This window comes from Scyliorhinus canicula, chromosome 8, assembly GCF_902713615.1.
Source record: "Scyliorhinus canicula chromosome 8, sScyCan1.1, whole genome shotgun sequence".
NCBI lineage: Eukaryota > Metazoa > Chordata > Chondrichthyes > Carcharhiniformes > Scyliorhinidae > Scyliorhinus > Scyliorhinus canicula.
In genome coordinates, this window is record NC_052153.1 from 42,446,061 (window position 1) to 42,461,605 (window position 15,545).

Genomic DNA, 15,545 nt, shown 5'->3' on the forward strand with positions numbered 1-15,545 from the left:
AGCACTGCTCTTTCCTCAGGTGAGCAGTGTTCTGAAAGCTAGTGATTTGAAACAAACCTTTTTTTTAATAAATGTTTTTTATTGGGTTTTTGAACAAAGTATATTTACCGTTATGAACACAGGATAAGAGACATATATATATATATATATATAAATACACATATATAGAAGAGAAGTGCAAACCCAAACATACCAAAGAAAAGAAAATAGTAAATAATTTTTTAAAATACATAAAAAATAAAATAACTGGTAAGGTATTGTGCACCAGCTCAACAGCAGCAACTCTGTACACCTGGCAAAATTATTTACAATACATAAGTGGGCGACTGTTGGTTGGAGAGTGGGGAGGTAAATATACATTTGGGTGCCAGAGAAACAATTACAGTGGGCAATACTCGAATGGGTTTGGTGTTGGTGTTGTCGCTTGCTTCTCCTGGACGGATCTCGCTGCCATCTCGCGCTCACCTCTGCTTCTGCCATTCCTCCTGTCTTTCGTCTTTATTCTCCTCGTTCCCTGCTCCTGGAGATGCCATGTTTGCTATTGTATCCCGTGCCTTCCTTCCGGCTCTCATTTCCCTGCCTCCCCCCCCCACTTCCCTGGTTCTCCTCTCTTGTTCCCTGTCTCTTCCCTCTCCACCCCCCCCCCCCCCTGTGATTCGCCTTTCTTTCCTCTTAGGTTTAGCTGTTCACCCCCCCCCCCCCCCCCCCAGTCTATCTCTCCCTCTCATGCTTTAGCGACTTTCCCCTGATTCTTGGCTACCTGGCTATTTTACCACTTGTTCGTTGGCCACAAACAGGTCCCGGAACAATTGCGTGATTGGCTCCCATGTTCTGTGGAAGCCGTCTGACCCTCGGATGGCGAATTTGATTTTCTCCATTTGGAGAGATTCCGAGAGGTTGGACAGCCAGTCTGCAGCTTTGGGTGGTGCTGCTGACCGCCAGCCGAACAGGATTCTACGGTGGGCGATCAGGGAGGCAAAGGCAAGGGCGTCCGCCCTCCTCCCCAGGAATAGATCTGGCTGGTCTGAAAACCCGAAGACCGCCACTTTCGGGCATGGAAACAAACCTGTTGGACTTTAACCTGGTGTTGTAAGACTTCTTACTGTGTTCACCCCAGTCCAACGCCGGCATCTCCACATCATTGCTATATTTGGGCATGGACTGATGGAACAGGCTCGGAGGACTAATGCTTTATCTTTGTTTCCATGCCCTTATCAGCTAGTTCTGGACAGAATGGAAATAGGAATTGGGTCCTTATGTTCTGTATGGTTCAATTACACAAGTTAATTGAACAAACACAAATTTGCAACCCTTTGTGAGTGTGATGCTAAATCTGCAAACATCAGTATGTAAACACTAGCAGGTTTCTCTTGATATTGTTCAATGGTAAATGACTTTTGTAACCATAGATACCATACTATGTAATGTAGAAATAAATATCTTTATATTTATTTATATATGTGTGTGTGAATATGTATATATATATATATAGATGTTATACATATCTTGGGTGTAGTTTTAGATAAAAGTGATTTTATTAGAGACGCATAGATAGAGTTTTTCAGCAATTTCACAATTGAAAAAATTCTCATTTGCTTGTGTACAATCCTTAATACATTACATTATTGCCAACATCACACCAACACTCAGCAATAAAGCTGAACGTCATCTAACCTATAACTTCAGACTTTGGGCACTGTTTTCTAATGTTGGCCGTTACTGTCAATCAAATATTAGCAGATAGCTTCAAAGTGCAACTTTGCTTGATAATTGTAACACTTCCTTTCTGCTTTAGGTATACAGCAACCTATCATTAGGTTGTGGCTGCCAGTAAAATGATCAATACTTGCAATAACAAAGCATTTTTGGAACAAGGATTTTTTTTTTTTGCTCCTGGAGAAAATGGAGCCTGGCAGTCTTGCAAAGACTTTTAAACAAAGAAACATGCCATTCGGCACAAGTGGTCGATGCCGAAGTTTGTGTTCCAGGTGAGCCTCCTTCTCCTTCAAACTGTCAGCACATCCTCCAATTTCTTTCTGCATCATATTCTTATCTGTTTTTCCTCAGCTGTGTGAATCACCTCAACCACTTCACATGGTTGTAAGTTCCACATTCTTACCGCTCATTGAATAAAGAGGTTGCTCCTGAATTCCCTGCTTTATTGGTGACTATCTTGTGTTTATTCCTCGGTATTTTGAATGCCCCCACAAGGGAAGATATGTCTAGAGTGTCCTACCCATAGGTTTCCTGGTGGGGCAGGGTAGCTTCAATGGGAAATCCCATTGACAAGTGGTGGGAATAGAGAATCCCAATGCCAGTGAGCACAGCGCTGCCAAAAAAACATGCACTGGGGGACCAGAGAATCCAGCCCATAATTCGTTATAAGAGCTTAAGAACTAGGATAGGCCATTTTGTCACTTACGTTTGCCCAATTGTTCAATAAGACCATGGCTGGGCAGTACGGTGGCGCAGTGGTTAGCATTGCTGCCTCAGAACACCGAGGTCCCAGTTTGATCCCAGCTCTGGGTCACTGTTCGTGTGGAGTTTGCACATTCTCCACGTGGTTGCGTGGGTTTCACCCCCACAACCCAAAGATGTGCAGGGTAGGTGGATTGGACATGCTAAATTGCCCCTTAATTAGAAAAATGAATTGGATACTCTAAATTTATTTTAAAAGTAAGACATGGCTGATCTAATTGTGGCCCTAAATCCAACTCCCCGTAAACCAAAAATCAGTCTAACTAAAGGCACGATCTACCGCGTTGCGCCCAAACTGGAGCACGCGTGGTAGGTAGATATCGGGATAAGCCTCCTGCAGTCTTCCCAGCAGCCAGTACGCCTTGCAAGGTCTACCTAGATCTCCTGAGGAGGCGCGATCAAGATACCACCCACAATGGGTGTGACCAAACGACACGCGTCTTAGTAGGTTTTAAACCTACTTAGGTGTGCTCTATCAGGCTCCCGGCATCCACAGGCCTCCCCAGGGAGTCTCCAGATGGGTGCCACTCAGTACTGGTCCACACAAACATGGAGCAGATTGAGCAACTCCTGCGGGTTCCCTGGGCCATCAGAGACCTCTGGATGGTCATGGACAATGCACGGTGACCCCCTGGCCCTCCCCCTTTGTACCGTCAGGCTGGAACCTCGGTACTGCCAATGTGCCCAGGTGGCAATGCAAAACTGGCAAATGCACTGGTGCCAGTGTCAAGGATCAGGGCCTGAGGGGGCCCACGCCCATGAAAGGAGGGTGGAGTGGGGTATGAAGGGTGGAGGGGTACAAGGTGTGTATGAAGGGGCCTCTGGAAGGTTTAAAGTTGAACGTGGGGGTCCTGGAAGGGGGCCCTGAGAGGGGGTGTGGGAAGGCCTGAAAAGAGGGCCCTCAGTGACCCTATAGCCGGGTGTCATCACTTGGGGGGGCAGGATGAAGGGGGGGTATTGCCTATATGTGCGGGGTGGTGACATTGCCCATGGCTGGGGGGTGGGGGGGGGGGGGGGGGACCCACAAGCTCACTTAGTGATCGGGGCAACCTTTGTAAATGGCGGCCTGATCCCTGAGGAGCTGATCTGGCCAGCGAGTTCAGTTCCTCAGTGAGAAAAATAATTCTAAGGCTTGACTGGGGAGAAACTCCCAGCAAAACACACGACAAATGACACTTAGAAACCTTTGCGTTAGATCGCGCCCTCAGTCTTGAATATATTCCATGGATCCAGCCACCATTGCTATCTGGAATGGTAAATTCCAAGGATTAACAACTCTCTGAGATTGTTCCTACTTATTACAAATATTTAGCTCCTGAGGACTTTAATTATTTGAGGTTGGTGGATATTGTTATATTAAGCCCAAAAATATAATCCTTAATTAAACCTTTAAAATTGTAGCAAACATTGTCTTGAGCTAAGAATGAATGAAAGCTGCCACTCATGCACTATGTTGAAAAAACAACTTAGCTACTACCAGGTAGGTGGCGATACCTTCAGTTCAGTGACTAGTTTCACTTTTTATGAAGGCTTATTTTAAGTCTATCTGCACCAGGTACCACTTCAATAGTTTGGTTTACAGGGGCAATGTGTGTGCATCCTGGAGCAGCTCCTTGAGTTAACATGCAAGTAAACACTTTGGATTGAGTTGGCTATCAATCCAGAGGTGCCTGACTTGAAGAATGTTTGTTCTAGCTGAATGCAGAGCAGTGTAATTCCACAAGTCTTTATTAGACAATTGAAGAGGTCAGTGAGTCGCCTCCATCAGTTACACTGTATAACAAAAGGAAAAGACCTGTAAGTAAAAACATCTATTGACCCTGAAACTCACACAGGTTGACTGACATTTAACACCTTTTTTTCACTTCATTCAGCTGCTACACATTACTGTCGCAAGCCTATTAACTTGCAATTTATTACTGAGCAGTCTGCTGAAGATAGAAAGCACTCTGTAGCAAAATTGGACAAAGTAACACTGCTTACGTGCTAAATTTCACAATTAGCTAGGTAGATTTCAGGGCATTGTTTGGCAATGGCCATTTTTTTTACTTTAGGCGTGTTTAAGTGTGATCTTAACCATGCCGCTCGCTGGATCAGCCATTGCTGAGCCTGAGATAACCAATACGGCTAACTATTGGATCCACAAAACAGTTCAGCATCCCAAAAGTAAAGAGGGCATGGTTGATTGATTCAGGAAGTTCCTTCTTGTTTATCATGGCTGGGAAAAAATTGTACCAAAATCCCAGGATATAATACGGGGTCCAGCAAATGATGAATGTGCTCACAAGGACAATGGTCATCTTTAAAGTTTTCATTCGCACTTTAGGAATGTAGTTCTTATTACATCTTGAATCTGCATCTTTAGAGAACACTAGAAAAAAGGCAAAGTATAACCATTTTCAGTGAATATCAACACTTAATTTTTAGAAAACATGTTTTAATTAGAATTTAATTTTGGTATTTTGTAAAAATCAGTTTCCATGAATAGAACACCCACATATTCTTACCAATATATAAAAATTCAATTTTAAGTAAACTCAGTTTTTTTTAATGGCTTTTATAATCTAGATGATTACTGTTTTAACTGTCTTTTTTCCTTCATTGAAGCTAAAATAAATGTTCTTCATTCCCTTTCTCTAAGTGGTTGCATCATAGAAAGCAGGGTGGGGTACTGTGATATAATTAAACATATAAGCATTGAGGGGGAGAAGGTGTTAATGGTTATAGCGGGCTTAAAAGTAGATAAATCCCCAGATCAGATGCATCCTAGGCTGTTGTGTGAAGCAAGAAAGAAGATTTCAGGGGCTGTGATGTTAATTTTCAAATCCTCTCTGGCCACACGTGATGTACCAGAGGATTGGAGGACAGCTAATGTGGTACCATTATTCAAGAAGGGAAGTAGGGAAGAACCAAGTCATTACAGGCCAGCAAGTCTAACATCAGTGGTGGGGAAATTATTGGAAAATATTCTGAGGGACAGAATCATTCGCCACTTGGAGAGGTCAGGATTAATAAAGGATAGTCAGCATAGCTTTGTGAAAGGGAGCTCATGCCTAACAAATTTGATTTACATTTTCGAGGAGATGCATAGATGAGGGCAGAGCAGTTGATGTAGTCTACATGGACTTCAGTAAGGCTTTTGACAAGGTCCCACATGGAAGACCAAACAAGAAGGTAAGAGCCCATGGGATCCAGGGCAAATTGGCAAATTGGATCCAAAATTGGCTTTGTGGCAGGAGGCAGAGGGTGTTGGTCGAAGGTTGCTTTTGTAATGGAGGCCTGTGTTCAGTGGTGTACCGCGGGGATCAGTGCTGGGTTCCATGCTGTTTGTAGTTTACATTAATGATCTACACAGGAATGTGGGTGGTAACATCAGTAAGTTCGCTGATGGCGCAAAAATTGGTGGTGTGGTAAATAGCGAGGAGGAATAGCCTTAGATTACAGGACAATAGAGATGGGCTAGACAGATAGGCAGTACAGTGGCAAATGGAATTTAAACCTGAACGGTATGAGGTGATTCATTTTGGGAGGACTAACAAGTCAATGGAATACACATTGAACGGTAGGATGCTAGGAAGTACAGAGGACCAGAGGGAACTTGGAGTGCATGTCCATAGATTCATGAAGGCAGCAGGACAGGTAGATAAGGTAGATAAGAAGGCATATGGGATACTTGCCTTTATTAGGTGAGGCACAGAATATAAGAGATGGAAGTTTATGATGCAGCTGTATTAAACGCTCATTATATCACAGTTAGAGTACTGTGTGCCGTTCTGGTCGCCACACTATCAGAAGGATGTGATTGCACTGGAGTATTTCAGCTTTGAAGAGAGGCTGGTTAGGCTGGGGTTGTTTTCCTTGCAGCAGAGAAGGATGAGAGGGGACCTGATTGAGATGTACAAAATTATGAAGGACATAGATAGGTGCGTTAGAAAGAACTTTTCCCCTTAGTTGAGGGGTCAATAACTAAGGGGCACAGATATAAGGTAATGGGCAGGAGATTCATAGGGAATTTGAGGAAAATATTTTTCATACAGAGGGTTATGGGAATCTGAAACTCACTGTCTGAAAGGATGGTAGGGGGGGAACCCTCACAACATTTAAGAAGTATTTAGGTGAGCACTTGAAAAAGTGCTGGAAAATGGTATGAGAAAAATAGATGCTTGATAGCCGGCACAGACACACTGGGCCAAAGGGTCCCTTTCTGTGCTGTAAAACTCTACAACTTTATACAGTATAGAACATGTGACCACATGTTCTACACCAAGTTCTCTACATAACAAAATATGCTAGAATAGCCCAGATTAGATTCAATAATAATAATAAATAAAACAAAAATGCTAGAAAATCTCAGCAGGTCTGGCAGCATCCATGGAGAGTTAACTTTGAGTAAATCTGAAGAAGATTCACATGGACTTGAAACGTTAACTCTGTTTCTCTCTCTACGTATGCTGTTAGACCTGCAGAGTTTTCCCAACATTTTCTGATTTTATTTCAGATTTCCATCATCCGCGGTATTTCGCTTTTATCTCAGATCGGCTCAATGTCTGAAATTTTTCACTCTCTCTGGAAAATATCTTGTCTCCATTTTGTGCCTCACTGTGCTGTACAGGTGAACTCTCAAAGGGTGAATAAACATGGGCGGAAATCAACATTTCGCGAATTAAAGCTCTGGTTGTATTAGAAATCCAAAATGACATATTTCTTTCCGCCTTTGCCTGGGACACTGAGGCCAAATGTTGCAGTCCTCCCTCGACTTGTGTTCAGGTCCTCCAGCTCATCAGACCAGCAACATGTTTAGGAACATGGGAAAATAAGCAAGCTATTGAGCCCCTCCATCCTGCTTTGCTATTCAATCAGACCATCACTGAATCATAACATCATTGAATCATAAAATGGTTACAGCACAGAAAGAGGTCATTCGGCCCATTGGTTCAGTGCTGACTATCTGCAGCAGCAAATCACCCAACAGCCCTCCCTGGTCTTTTCACCAAAGTCCTGCTTTAAAATGTATTCTGACCTCTATTTGTTTACCTTGATTCATATTTGATGTCCTTACATAATTAAAATATCTATCAGTATCAGTCGTGAAGGTTTGGTCAAGAGAGTTCCAGTTTTCTATGCCTCTTGTGTGAAGAAGTGATTCTTCATTTCAATCCTGAATGGCTGTCTCTAATTTCAAAATAGTGCATCTTCTATAGGATTCCCCCAGTGGGGGAAATAATTTCTCTTCATCCACATTTTGAGATGTTTTCCTTAATTATCTACATTGAAGAGAAAACGTGAGACCTGAAAATGAATGAATGAAAATTGCTTATTGTCACGAGTAGGCTTCAATGAAGTCACTGTGAAAAGCCGCTAGTCGCCACATTCCGGCGCCTGTCCGGGGAGGCTGGGACGGGAATCGAACCGTGCTGCTAGCCTGCTTTAAAAGCCAGCGATTTAGCCCAGTGAGCTAAACAAGCCCCTAACAACCTTGGTTGTATCAGACCAGGATGGGCATTTCCCTCCTGATCCTTAACAAGAGAAACAAAATGATTGTTAATCAGGTTCACATTTTAAAATTGCACCAGTGAGTTTGACGATGGCTGCAAGGGTAAGGTGGTTTGTACCAACAGGAAAAGAGTAAAATTCAATACTCACCATCTCCATTTACTGTCATCTTCCTCGTAACAGAGATCAATATGCTTGTGTAGCAAAATATCATGATTATAAGCGGCAGAAGGAAAAGCCAGAGGAAGGTGAAGAAAAAGTAAACCTTTTCCTGCCAAGGCTCCTTAAAGCTGCCATGAGTCACACACTGAGTAAATGGAGCTGGTACAGCAATGGAAACAGTGTGAAAGAGGAACAGCTACAATGAAAAAAGAGATATAAAGTAAATGATTACTAACTGTTGTAGTCGTACACAGTAGATTAAAGTAACTAAATGTAAGGTAGTGACTAAAATAATTGATAGCATCTGACAGTTCAAGAGGTAATTCAGTAGCCATGCTTGTTCTTTGAAAGAGCTATCCATAGCCCTTCAATTTTCCCTTTTCAAGCAGTAGCTCTGTAGCCCAGCAATGCTGGCAGCAGCAGTGGCCAGGATTGGGATTACAGGCAGTTCCCGGATTCTAAGCCCCAGTGTCCGGGACCGGTCAATATAGGTGTGGGGGATCAGGTCCCATAGAGAGAAGAAAGAAAGAGCGGAGGGAGAAAGGCTAGTCGGGGAGATACTCAGAGTAGACAGGAGCTACGCGGAGACCCCCGAGACGGGGCTACTGAAAGAGCGCCGGAGGCTGCAGGCGGAATTCGGCTGCTGACCACTGGGAAGGCGGTAGCACAGCTGAGGAAGGCCAAAGGGGCTGTCTATGAATATGGGGAGAAAGCGACTAGAATGCTGGCGCACCAACTTCGCAAGAGGGAGGCGGCCAGGGAAATTGGGGAAGTACGGGATAAGGAGGGAAACACGGTCATAGACCCAGAGGTGGTGAACAAAGTCTTTAGGGCGTTTTACGGTAAATTGTATGAGTCAGAGCCCCCGTCCGGGGGGGGGGGGGGGGGGGGGGGGGGGGGGGGATGAAGCAATTCATGGACCAACTGAGGTTCCCAAAGGTGGAAGAGGATCTAGTGGAGGGACTGGGGGCCCCGATAGAGCTGGAGGAGATGGTAAAGGGTTTAGGGAACATGCAGTTGGGCAAAGCCCCGGGGCCAGATGGCTACCATGTAGAATTCTACACAAATTTTCGGAACTGCTGTGCCCACTTCTATGAACGGCCTTTAATGAGGCCAAACAGAGAAGGACCCTCCCCCCAACAATGTCACAGGCTTCGATTTCACTCATCCTCAAACGAGAGAAAGATCCGCTACAGTGTGGATCTTATAGACTGATATCGCTCCTGAATGTAGACGCCAAACTGTTGGCCAAGATCTGAGCTGCTAGGATTGAGGACTGTGTTCCTGGGGTGATAGGGGAGGATCAGACCGGCTTCGTCAAGGGCAGGCAATTGAACTCCAATATACGGAGGCTCCTAAACATCATCATGATGCCCCCAGAGGGAGGGGAGGCAGAAGTGGTGGCAGCAATGGGCGTGGAGAAAGCCTTTGACCAGGTGGAATGGGAGTACCTGTGGGAAGCGCTAAGACGGTTCGGATTCAGTGAGGGGTTCATAGGTTGGGTCCAGCTACTCTACCAGGCCCCAGTGGCAAGTGTGTGCACGAACAGGGTGAGGTCGGAATACTTTAGGCTCCACCAGGGGACAAGGTAGGCGTGCCCCCTCTCCTCATTATTATTCGCCCTTGCGATAGAGCTGCTGACTATAGCGCTGTGGACTTTCAAGAACTGGCGGGAGTTAGTTCGGGGAGGGGCGGGGGGACGAGTATCGGGTCTCGCTTTATGCGGATGATCTGCTCCTGTACATTTCGGACCCACTAGAGGGGATGGGGGAGACCATGCAGATTCTGAGGGACTTTGGCACGAGAATAAAAGCGAGATGTTCATGATCCAAGCTAAGGGGCAGGAAAAGGGACTGGGAGAGCTTCCGCTGAAGTTGGTCGAGAAGAGCTTTCGGTACCTATGGATACAGGTGGCTCGAAAGTGGGATGCCCTCCACAAGTTTAATCTATCTCGGCGAACATAGCCATGTTTAGGAAATGGGTATTGGGGGAGGGGTCGACGTGAGAGCAGTTAGAGGCAGCCTCATGTAAAGGTACCAGCCTAGGGGCTCTTGTAATGGCACCTCTTTCGTTCTCGCCGTCCCGCTACTCCTCTAGTCCGGTGGTGATGGCGGCATTAAAGATCTGGGGTCAGTGGAGAAGGCACAGGGAGGTGGAGGGAGCCTCAGTCTGGACCCCGAAACATAATAATCACAGATTATAATCACAGGGGCAGCACGGTAGCATGGTGGTTAGTATAAATGCTTCACAGCTTCACAGCTCCAGGGTCCAGGTTCAATTCCCGGCTGGGTCACTCTGTGCGGAGTCTGCACGTCCTCCCCGTGTGTGCGTGGGTTTCCTCCGGGTGCTCCGGTTTCCTCCCACAGTCCAAAGATGTGCGGGTTAGGTGGATTGGCCATGCTAAATTGCCCGTAGTGTCCTAAAAAGTAAGGTTAAGGGGGGGGTTGTTGGGTTACGGGTATAGGGTGGATGCGTGGGTTTGAGTGGGGTGATCATTGCTCGGCACAACATCGAGGGCCGAAGGGCCTGTTCTGTGCTGTACTGTTCTATGTTCTATGTTCTATTTGTCCCGGGAAAGATAGACGGAGGGTTTGAAAGCTGGCAAAGGGCAGGCATTACAAGGATGGGGGACCTGTGCATAGACCGGACCTTTCCCAGCCTGAAAGCACTCGAGGAAAAATTCAGTTTGCCCCCTGGAAACGCTTTCAGTTACCTTCAGGTACGCGCCTTTTTGAAAAAACAGGTGGTATCATTCCTGCTGCTACCCCCACACAGGATACAGGATAGGGTTGTCTCCGGCACCTGGGTAGGGGAGGGGAAGGTTTCGGACATCTACCGGGAACTTCAGGAGGCGGAGGAAGCCCCAGTAGAGGAGCTAAAAGGGCAAATGAGAGGAGCTAGGTGGGGAGCTGGATGCGGGCGTGTGGGCAGATGCCCTAAGTAGGGTCAATTCCTCTTCATCATGTGCCAGGTTTAGCTTAATCCAGTTTAAGGTGGTCCACCGGGCGCACATGACGGCAACCAGGATGAGCAAGCTCTTTGGGGTTGAGGATAAATGATCGAGGTGTGCAGAAAGCCCTGCATATCACGTCCATATGTTCTGGGCATGCAAAGCTCTTAAGGGATTCTGGCGGGGTTATGCTAAGGCAATATCCAAGATCTTAGACACACGGGTAGTGCCGAGTCCAGAGGTAGCGATCTATGGAGTGTCAGAAGATCCGGGAGTTCAGGAAGCGAAAGAGGCTGACGTGTTGGCCTTTGCCTCCCTGGTAGCCTGGAGACGGATCCTTCTAATGTGGAGGGACTCGAAGCCCCCGAGTGTAGAGACCTGGGTTAGTGACATGGCTGGGTTTCTCAGTCTCGAGAAAATAAAGTTTGCCTTCTGAGGGTCAATGACGGGGTTCTCTAGGAGGTGGCAGACGTTCCTCGACTATCTAGGAGAGCAGTAAAGGTCAGCAGCAGCAGCATCCGGGGGGGGGGGGGGGGGGTTGTTACATTGTATTGTTCCTTTCTTTGTATATACAGTTAACATTTATTTTGTTCTGTTAATTGTTCCGTACGGTTATGCAAATATTTTGTTTTTGACAAAAATTTGAATAAAAATAATTTAAAACAAATATAGGGGTGGAGGGGGTGGGGCGGTGTCTCACAATAGGGAGGAGATATAAGGCCCAGGCCAGTTGGAGGCCTTGAAAGGGAGGTCAGGGTGTGGATTGGAGCATTCATGGGGGCAGACATTGGGGGAAGTCGCCAAATGGATACAGGGTCCTTGAGGGAATTTCCCCTCACCGTCTTCACAGCTGTGCCGCAAGAAGGATCACTGCTGCCTCCTCCCTCAGCCCCTGCACTCTTCCTGTCAGCCTTAAAATTGAGGCCAGGCAGGAAGTGGCCCTTAAGGGCCTCAAGTAGAGGGAGGGAGGATCCTCAGAGAGGAGAGTCATAGACTCATTTATAGCACAGAAAGAGGTCATTCAATCCATCAAGGTTATGCCAGCTCTCCATGGAGCAATTCAGTCAATCCCATTCCCCTGCCCTTGCCCCATAGCCCTGCATGTTTAATTCCTTCAATTACCCATCCAATTTCCTTTTGAAATCATTTCTGCCTCCAGTCATGGAGTCATGGACAACAGGTTCCAGGCTATTACCACTCGCTGCATAAAAAGGTTCTTCCCCACAGTCCTCCTGCATCTCGTGGACACAATTTTAAATCTATGTCCCCGAGTCGTTGTGCCGAATGGGAACAGTTGTTCCTTGGCTACTTTATTCAAATCTGCCACAAACTTGTACAGTCCTATCAAATTTCCCCTAAATCTCCTCCCCTCCAAGGTGACCAACCCAATCTTCTCCAACTTAACCTCATAGCTAAACCCCCGCCTAGCCCCATCCCAGGAACCATTCTGGGAAATCTCCATTTGCACCCTTTCAAACACCCCCAAATCCTCCCTGAAGTGCGGTGAACAGGACACGATACTCCCATTGTGGCCTACTCAGAGTTTTCTTTCTTGCTGTCTCCCCTGTGTCTCTCTTCCTGGGCGGCACGGTGGCATAGTGGTTTGCATTGCTGCCTCACAGCTTCAGGGACTCAGGTTCAATTCTGGCCTGGATGACTGTCTGTGTGGAGTTTGCACTTTCTCCCGAATCTGCATGGGTTTCCTCCGGGTATTTCGGTTTCCTCCCAAAGTCCAAAGATGTGCGGGTTAGGTGGATTGGCCATGCTAAATTACTTCTTAGTGTCTAAGGATATGCAGGTTAGGTTATAGAGTTATAGGGGTAGAGGGGCCTGGGCATGGGTAGACTCTATGATTTCCCGCATCCTTTTTAATATAGTGCAATTCTATGCAAATTGCCCCCATTTTAAAATGTACCAACATTGATCTGTTCATTACACTAATCTCTCTGATTACATTCACCCAGCTACTTGCTAGTCAGCTAAAAAATTTGTATGAGAAGTGCATTTCACTCAGGTTGTGAAACATGCAGGGCGCGATTCTCCCATTGGGCGGCTAAGTGCCGACGCCGGAGTAAAAACTGAGCTGTTTTACTCTGGCATCGGTGCCCGTTTCGAGACCCGATTCTTTGGGCCACAGTGGGATAGCATGGGGCGCTCCAGCGGCTGATCCCAGCGTGAACCTGGCGCTGCGAGGTCCACGCATGCGCAGTTGGGTTGGCGCCAACTAGCACATGCACAGTGGCCTTCTTCCCCCCGCCAGCCCCGACGCCAAATGGCGCAGGGCTACAGGAGCCGGCGTGGAGGAAAGGAGATACCCCCGACAGAGAGGCCGATCCGCCAATCTGTGGGCCCCGATCGCAGGCCAGGCCACTACGAAGGCCCCCCCCCCCCGGGATTGGACCCCCCCCCCCATAGGCCGCCCCCGGACCCTTCAACGCAGAGGTCCCACTGGCTCAGAGGATGTTAGAATGGCGCCGGTGGGACTTGGCTTTTTGTTGACGGCCGCTCGGCCCATCTGGGCCAGAGAATTGGCGCAATGGCCCATGCCGGAGAGTTGCCGCATACCGCAACCAGCGCACCGACCACGCCAGCCCTAGTGGGGGGGGGGGGGGGGGGGGGGGATTCTGCCCGAAGTTAAAAGGAGAAATGTGGATTAACATCGTAAATTGTAATTTTGTTATGTTTGTCCAGCTAATCCTGGACAGTTTTCACTTACATTCTAAGTGAGCTACGAAATTCAGCAGCAAACAGGAGATATTGGTATTTTGGATAACTGGCCTAGTATAGAATCATAGAATCCCCACAGTGCAGAAGGAGGCCATTCAGCCCATCAAATCTGCACCGATCCTGTGAGAGACCTACGCACTCGCCTCCCACCATGACTCCACCTAACCTTTGGATACTCAGGGACGATTTAGCGTGGCCAGTCCGCCTAACCTGCGCAACTTTAGACTGTGGGAGGAAACAAGAGCACGCAGATATGGGGAGAAGTTGCAAACTCCCCACAGACAGTGACCCAAGGTCAGAATTGAACCCAGGGCCCTTGTGCTGTGAGGCAGCAGTGCTAACCACTGTGTCACCGTGTATGGCAAGCTTCACTTCTGATTTTGAAACTGTTGAAAAGTAAACCCAGAGCCACGCTGTGTCTTCACTACACCAGTAACCAGCAATGCGTTAGACACAGCTTCACCTCATGATATTTTCCTACAATCAGCAATGATGTATGTGGAATGAATGACTTTACCCCGACAAGCTGGGGGGTTTTCTGTATACAGTTTGAACTGTGCGCTCTTGCATTTAAGCACCTTGCGTGCAATTTCAGTTCGGCTATCGCCCGCATAGAAATATCGCATCCCATTGCACCAAAGCTATACAAAGGTGAGAGCTGGGATGAAGTATCTGCATATACCAATGGAGGATGATAGGGTAACGATTTAGCTGTTGCTCATACATCCTGCATTGCTGGGACAGCACTGCGAGTTAGCTGCCTTGATGCACAGGCTGCAGGTCTAATGTATATTACCTGAGGTGTGGCCAGAGTGACACTCATGATCCAAGCCCCGATGAGCATGGTTCGGTTCCTCTCGTTGGCTCTGCTAATGCCCAGGGGGTAGAGGATGGCACAGTAGCGGTCGAGGCTGATCACCACCGTGATGAAGGCGCACGAGTACATGGAGAGGAGCTTGAGGAACATGAGGAGTTTGCAGAATGAGTCGCCAGCGTACCACTGCACCGTGATGTTCCAGGCAGCGTCCAGGGGCATCACGATGAAAGTCACCAGCAGGTCGGCGCACGACAGGTTCACGATCAGTGTCCTGATGTGGGATCGGCCCGTGCCTTTCCTTCTCAGGGCGCCGCACAGCACGGTCAGGTTGAGGTAGGAGGAAACCACGAAGATGGTTAAGGTGACGACTACCCTGACCTTGGAGGCGGTGGAGAAAGTGGGCAGCAGCAGCTCGTCCTCGCCGCCCTGGTCGCTGTCCGCGGTGCTGAAAGTGCCATCGCCGTCCAGGCTGCAGTTGCTGTGCGCGCTGCTGTTGCAGGGCGGCAAGTCATTGCAGCAAAGTAGCCGGAGTTTCATCGCATTCGCCTCTGCCTGGGTAACACTGATTTTGTTTTTATTGCGGAGTTAAATCTGACCAAAGTGCCCAGATTGGTGAAAGGGGGGGGGGGGCGGGGGGGGGCAGGTTTTTCAACCTTCTGCATCTTCCTGATTCACAAAGGTCAGCCCACAAGGTGGGGTTTGGCAGCACATCGGAAAATTGTGAATGAGTCACTTCTCCCGCTTGTGGGAGGCGCCCCTTCCCCATCACCCCGCCTCCTGCAGACAGTTACTGGAGCACAGAATCATTCCCATCACCAGCCCCTTTCGGTTTGCTGCACCAACATCGCAAACAACGAGAAACAATGAAATTAAAGGCCAATTACATCTGCAATATGCCTCTCCACCCTTTCAATTGTA

At 47.5% G+C, this 15,545-nt stretch overlaps 1 protein-coding gene across 1 annotated transcript; it reads right to left on the reverse strand.

Annotated features, from left to right (window-relative positions):
- Positions 1-2,598: 2,598 nt before the first annotated feature.
- Positions 2,599-15,244, reverse strand: LOC119970197 (gonadotropin-releasing hormone II receptor-like). Its single transcript, XM_038804446.1, has 3 exons — positions 14,607-15,244; positions 8,122-8,329; positions 2,599-4,849 (listed from the first exon to the last, which is right to left on the reverse strand). Exons 1-3 carry the CDS (start codon positions 15,162-15,164, stop codon positions 4,572-4,574), a joined length of 1,044 nt encoding a protein of 347 aa, XP_038660374.1. The 5' UTR covers positions 15,165-15,244; the 3' UTR covers positions 2,599-4,571.
- Positions 15,245-15,545: the final 301 nt, after the last annotated feature.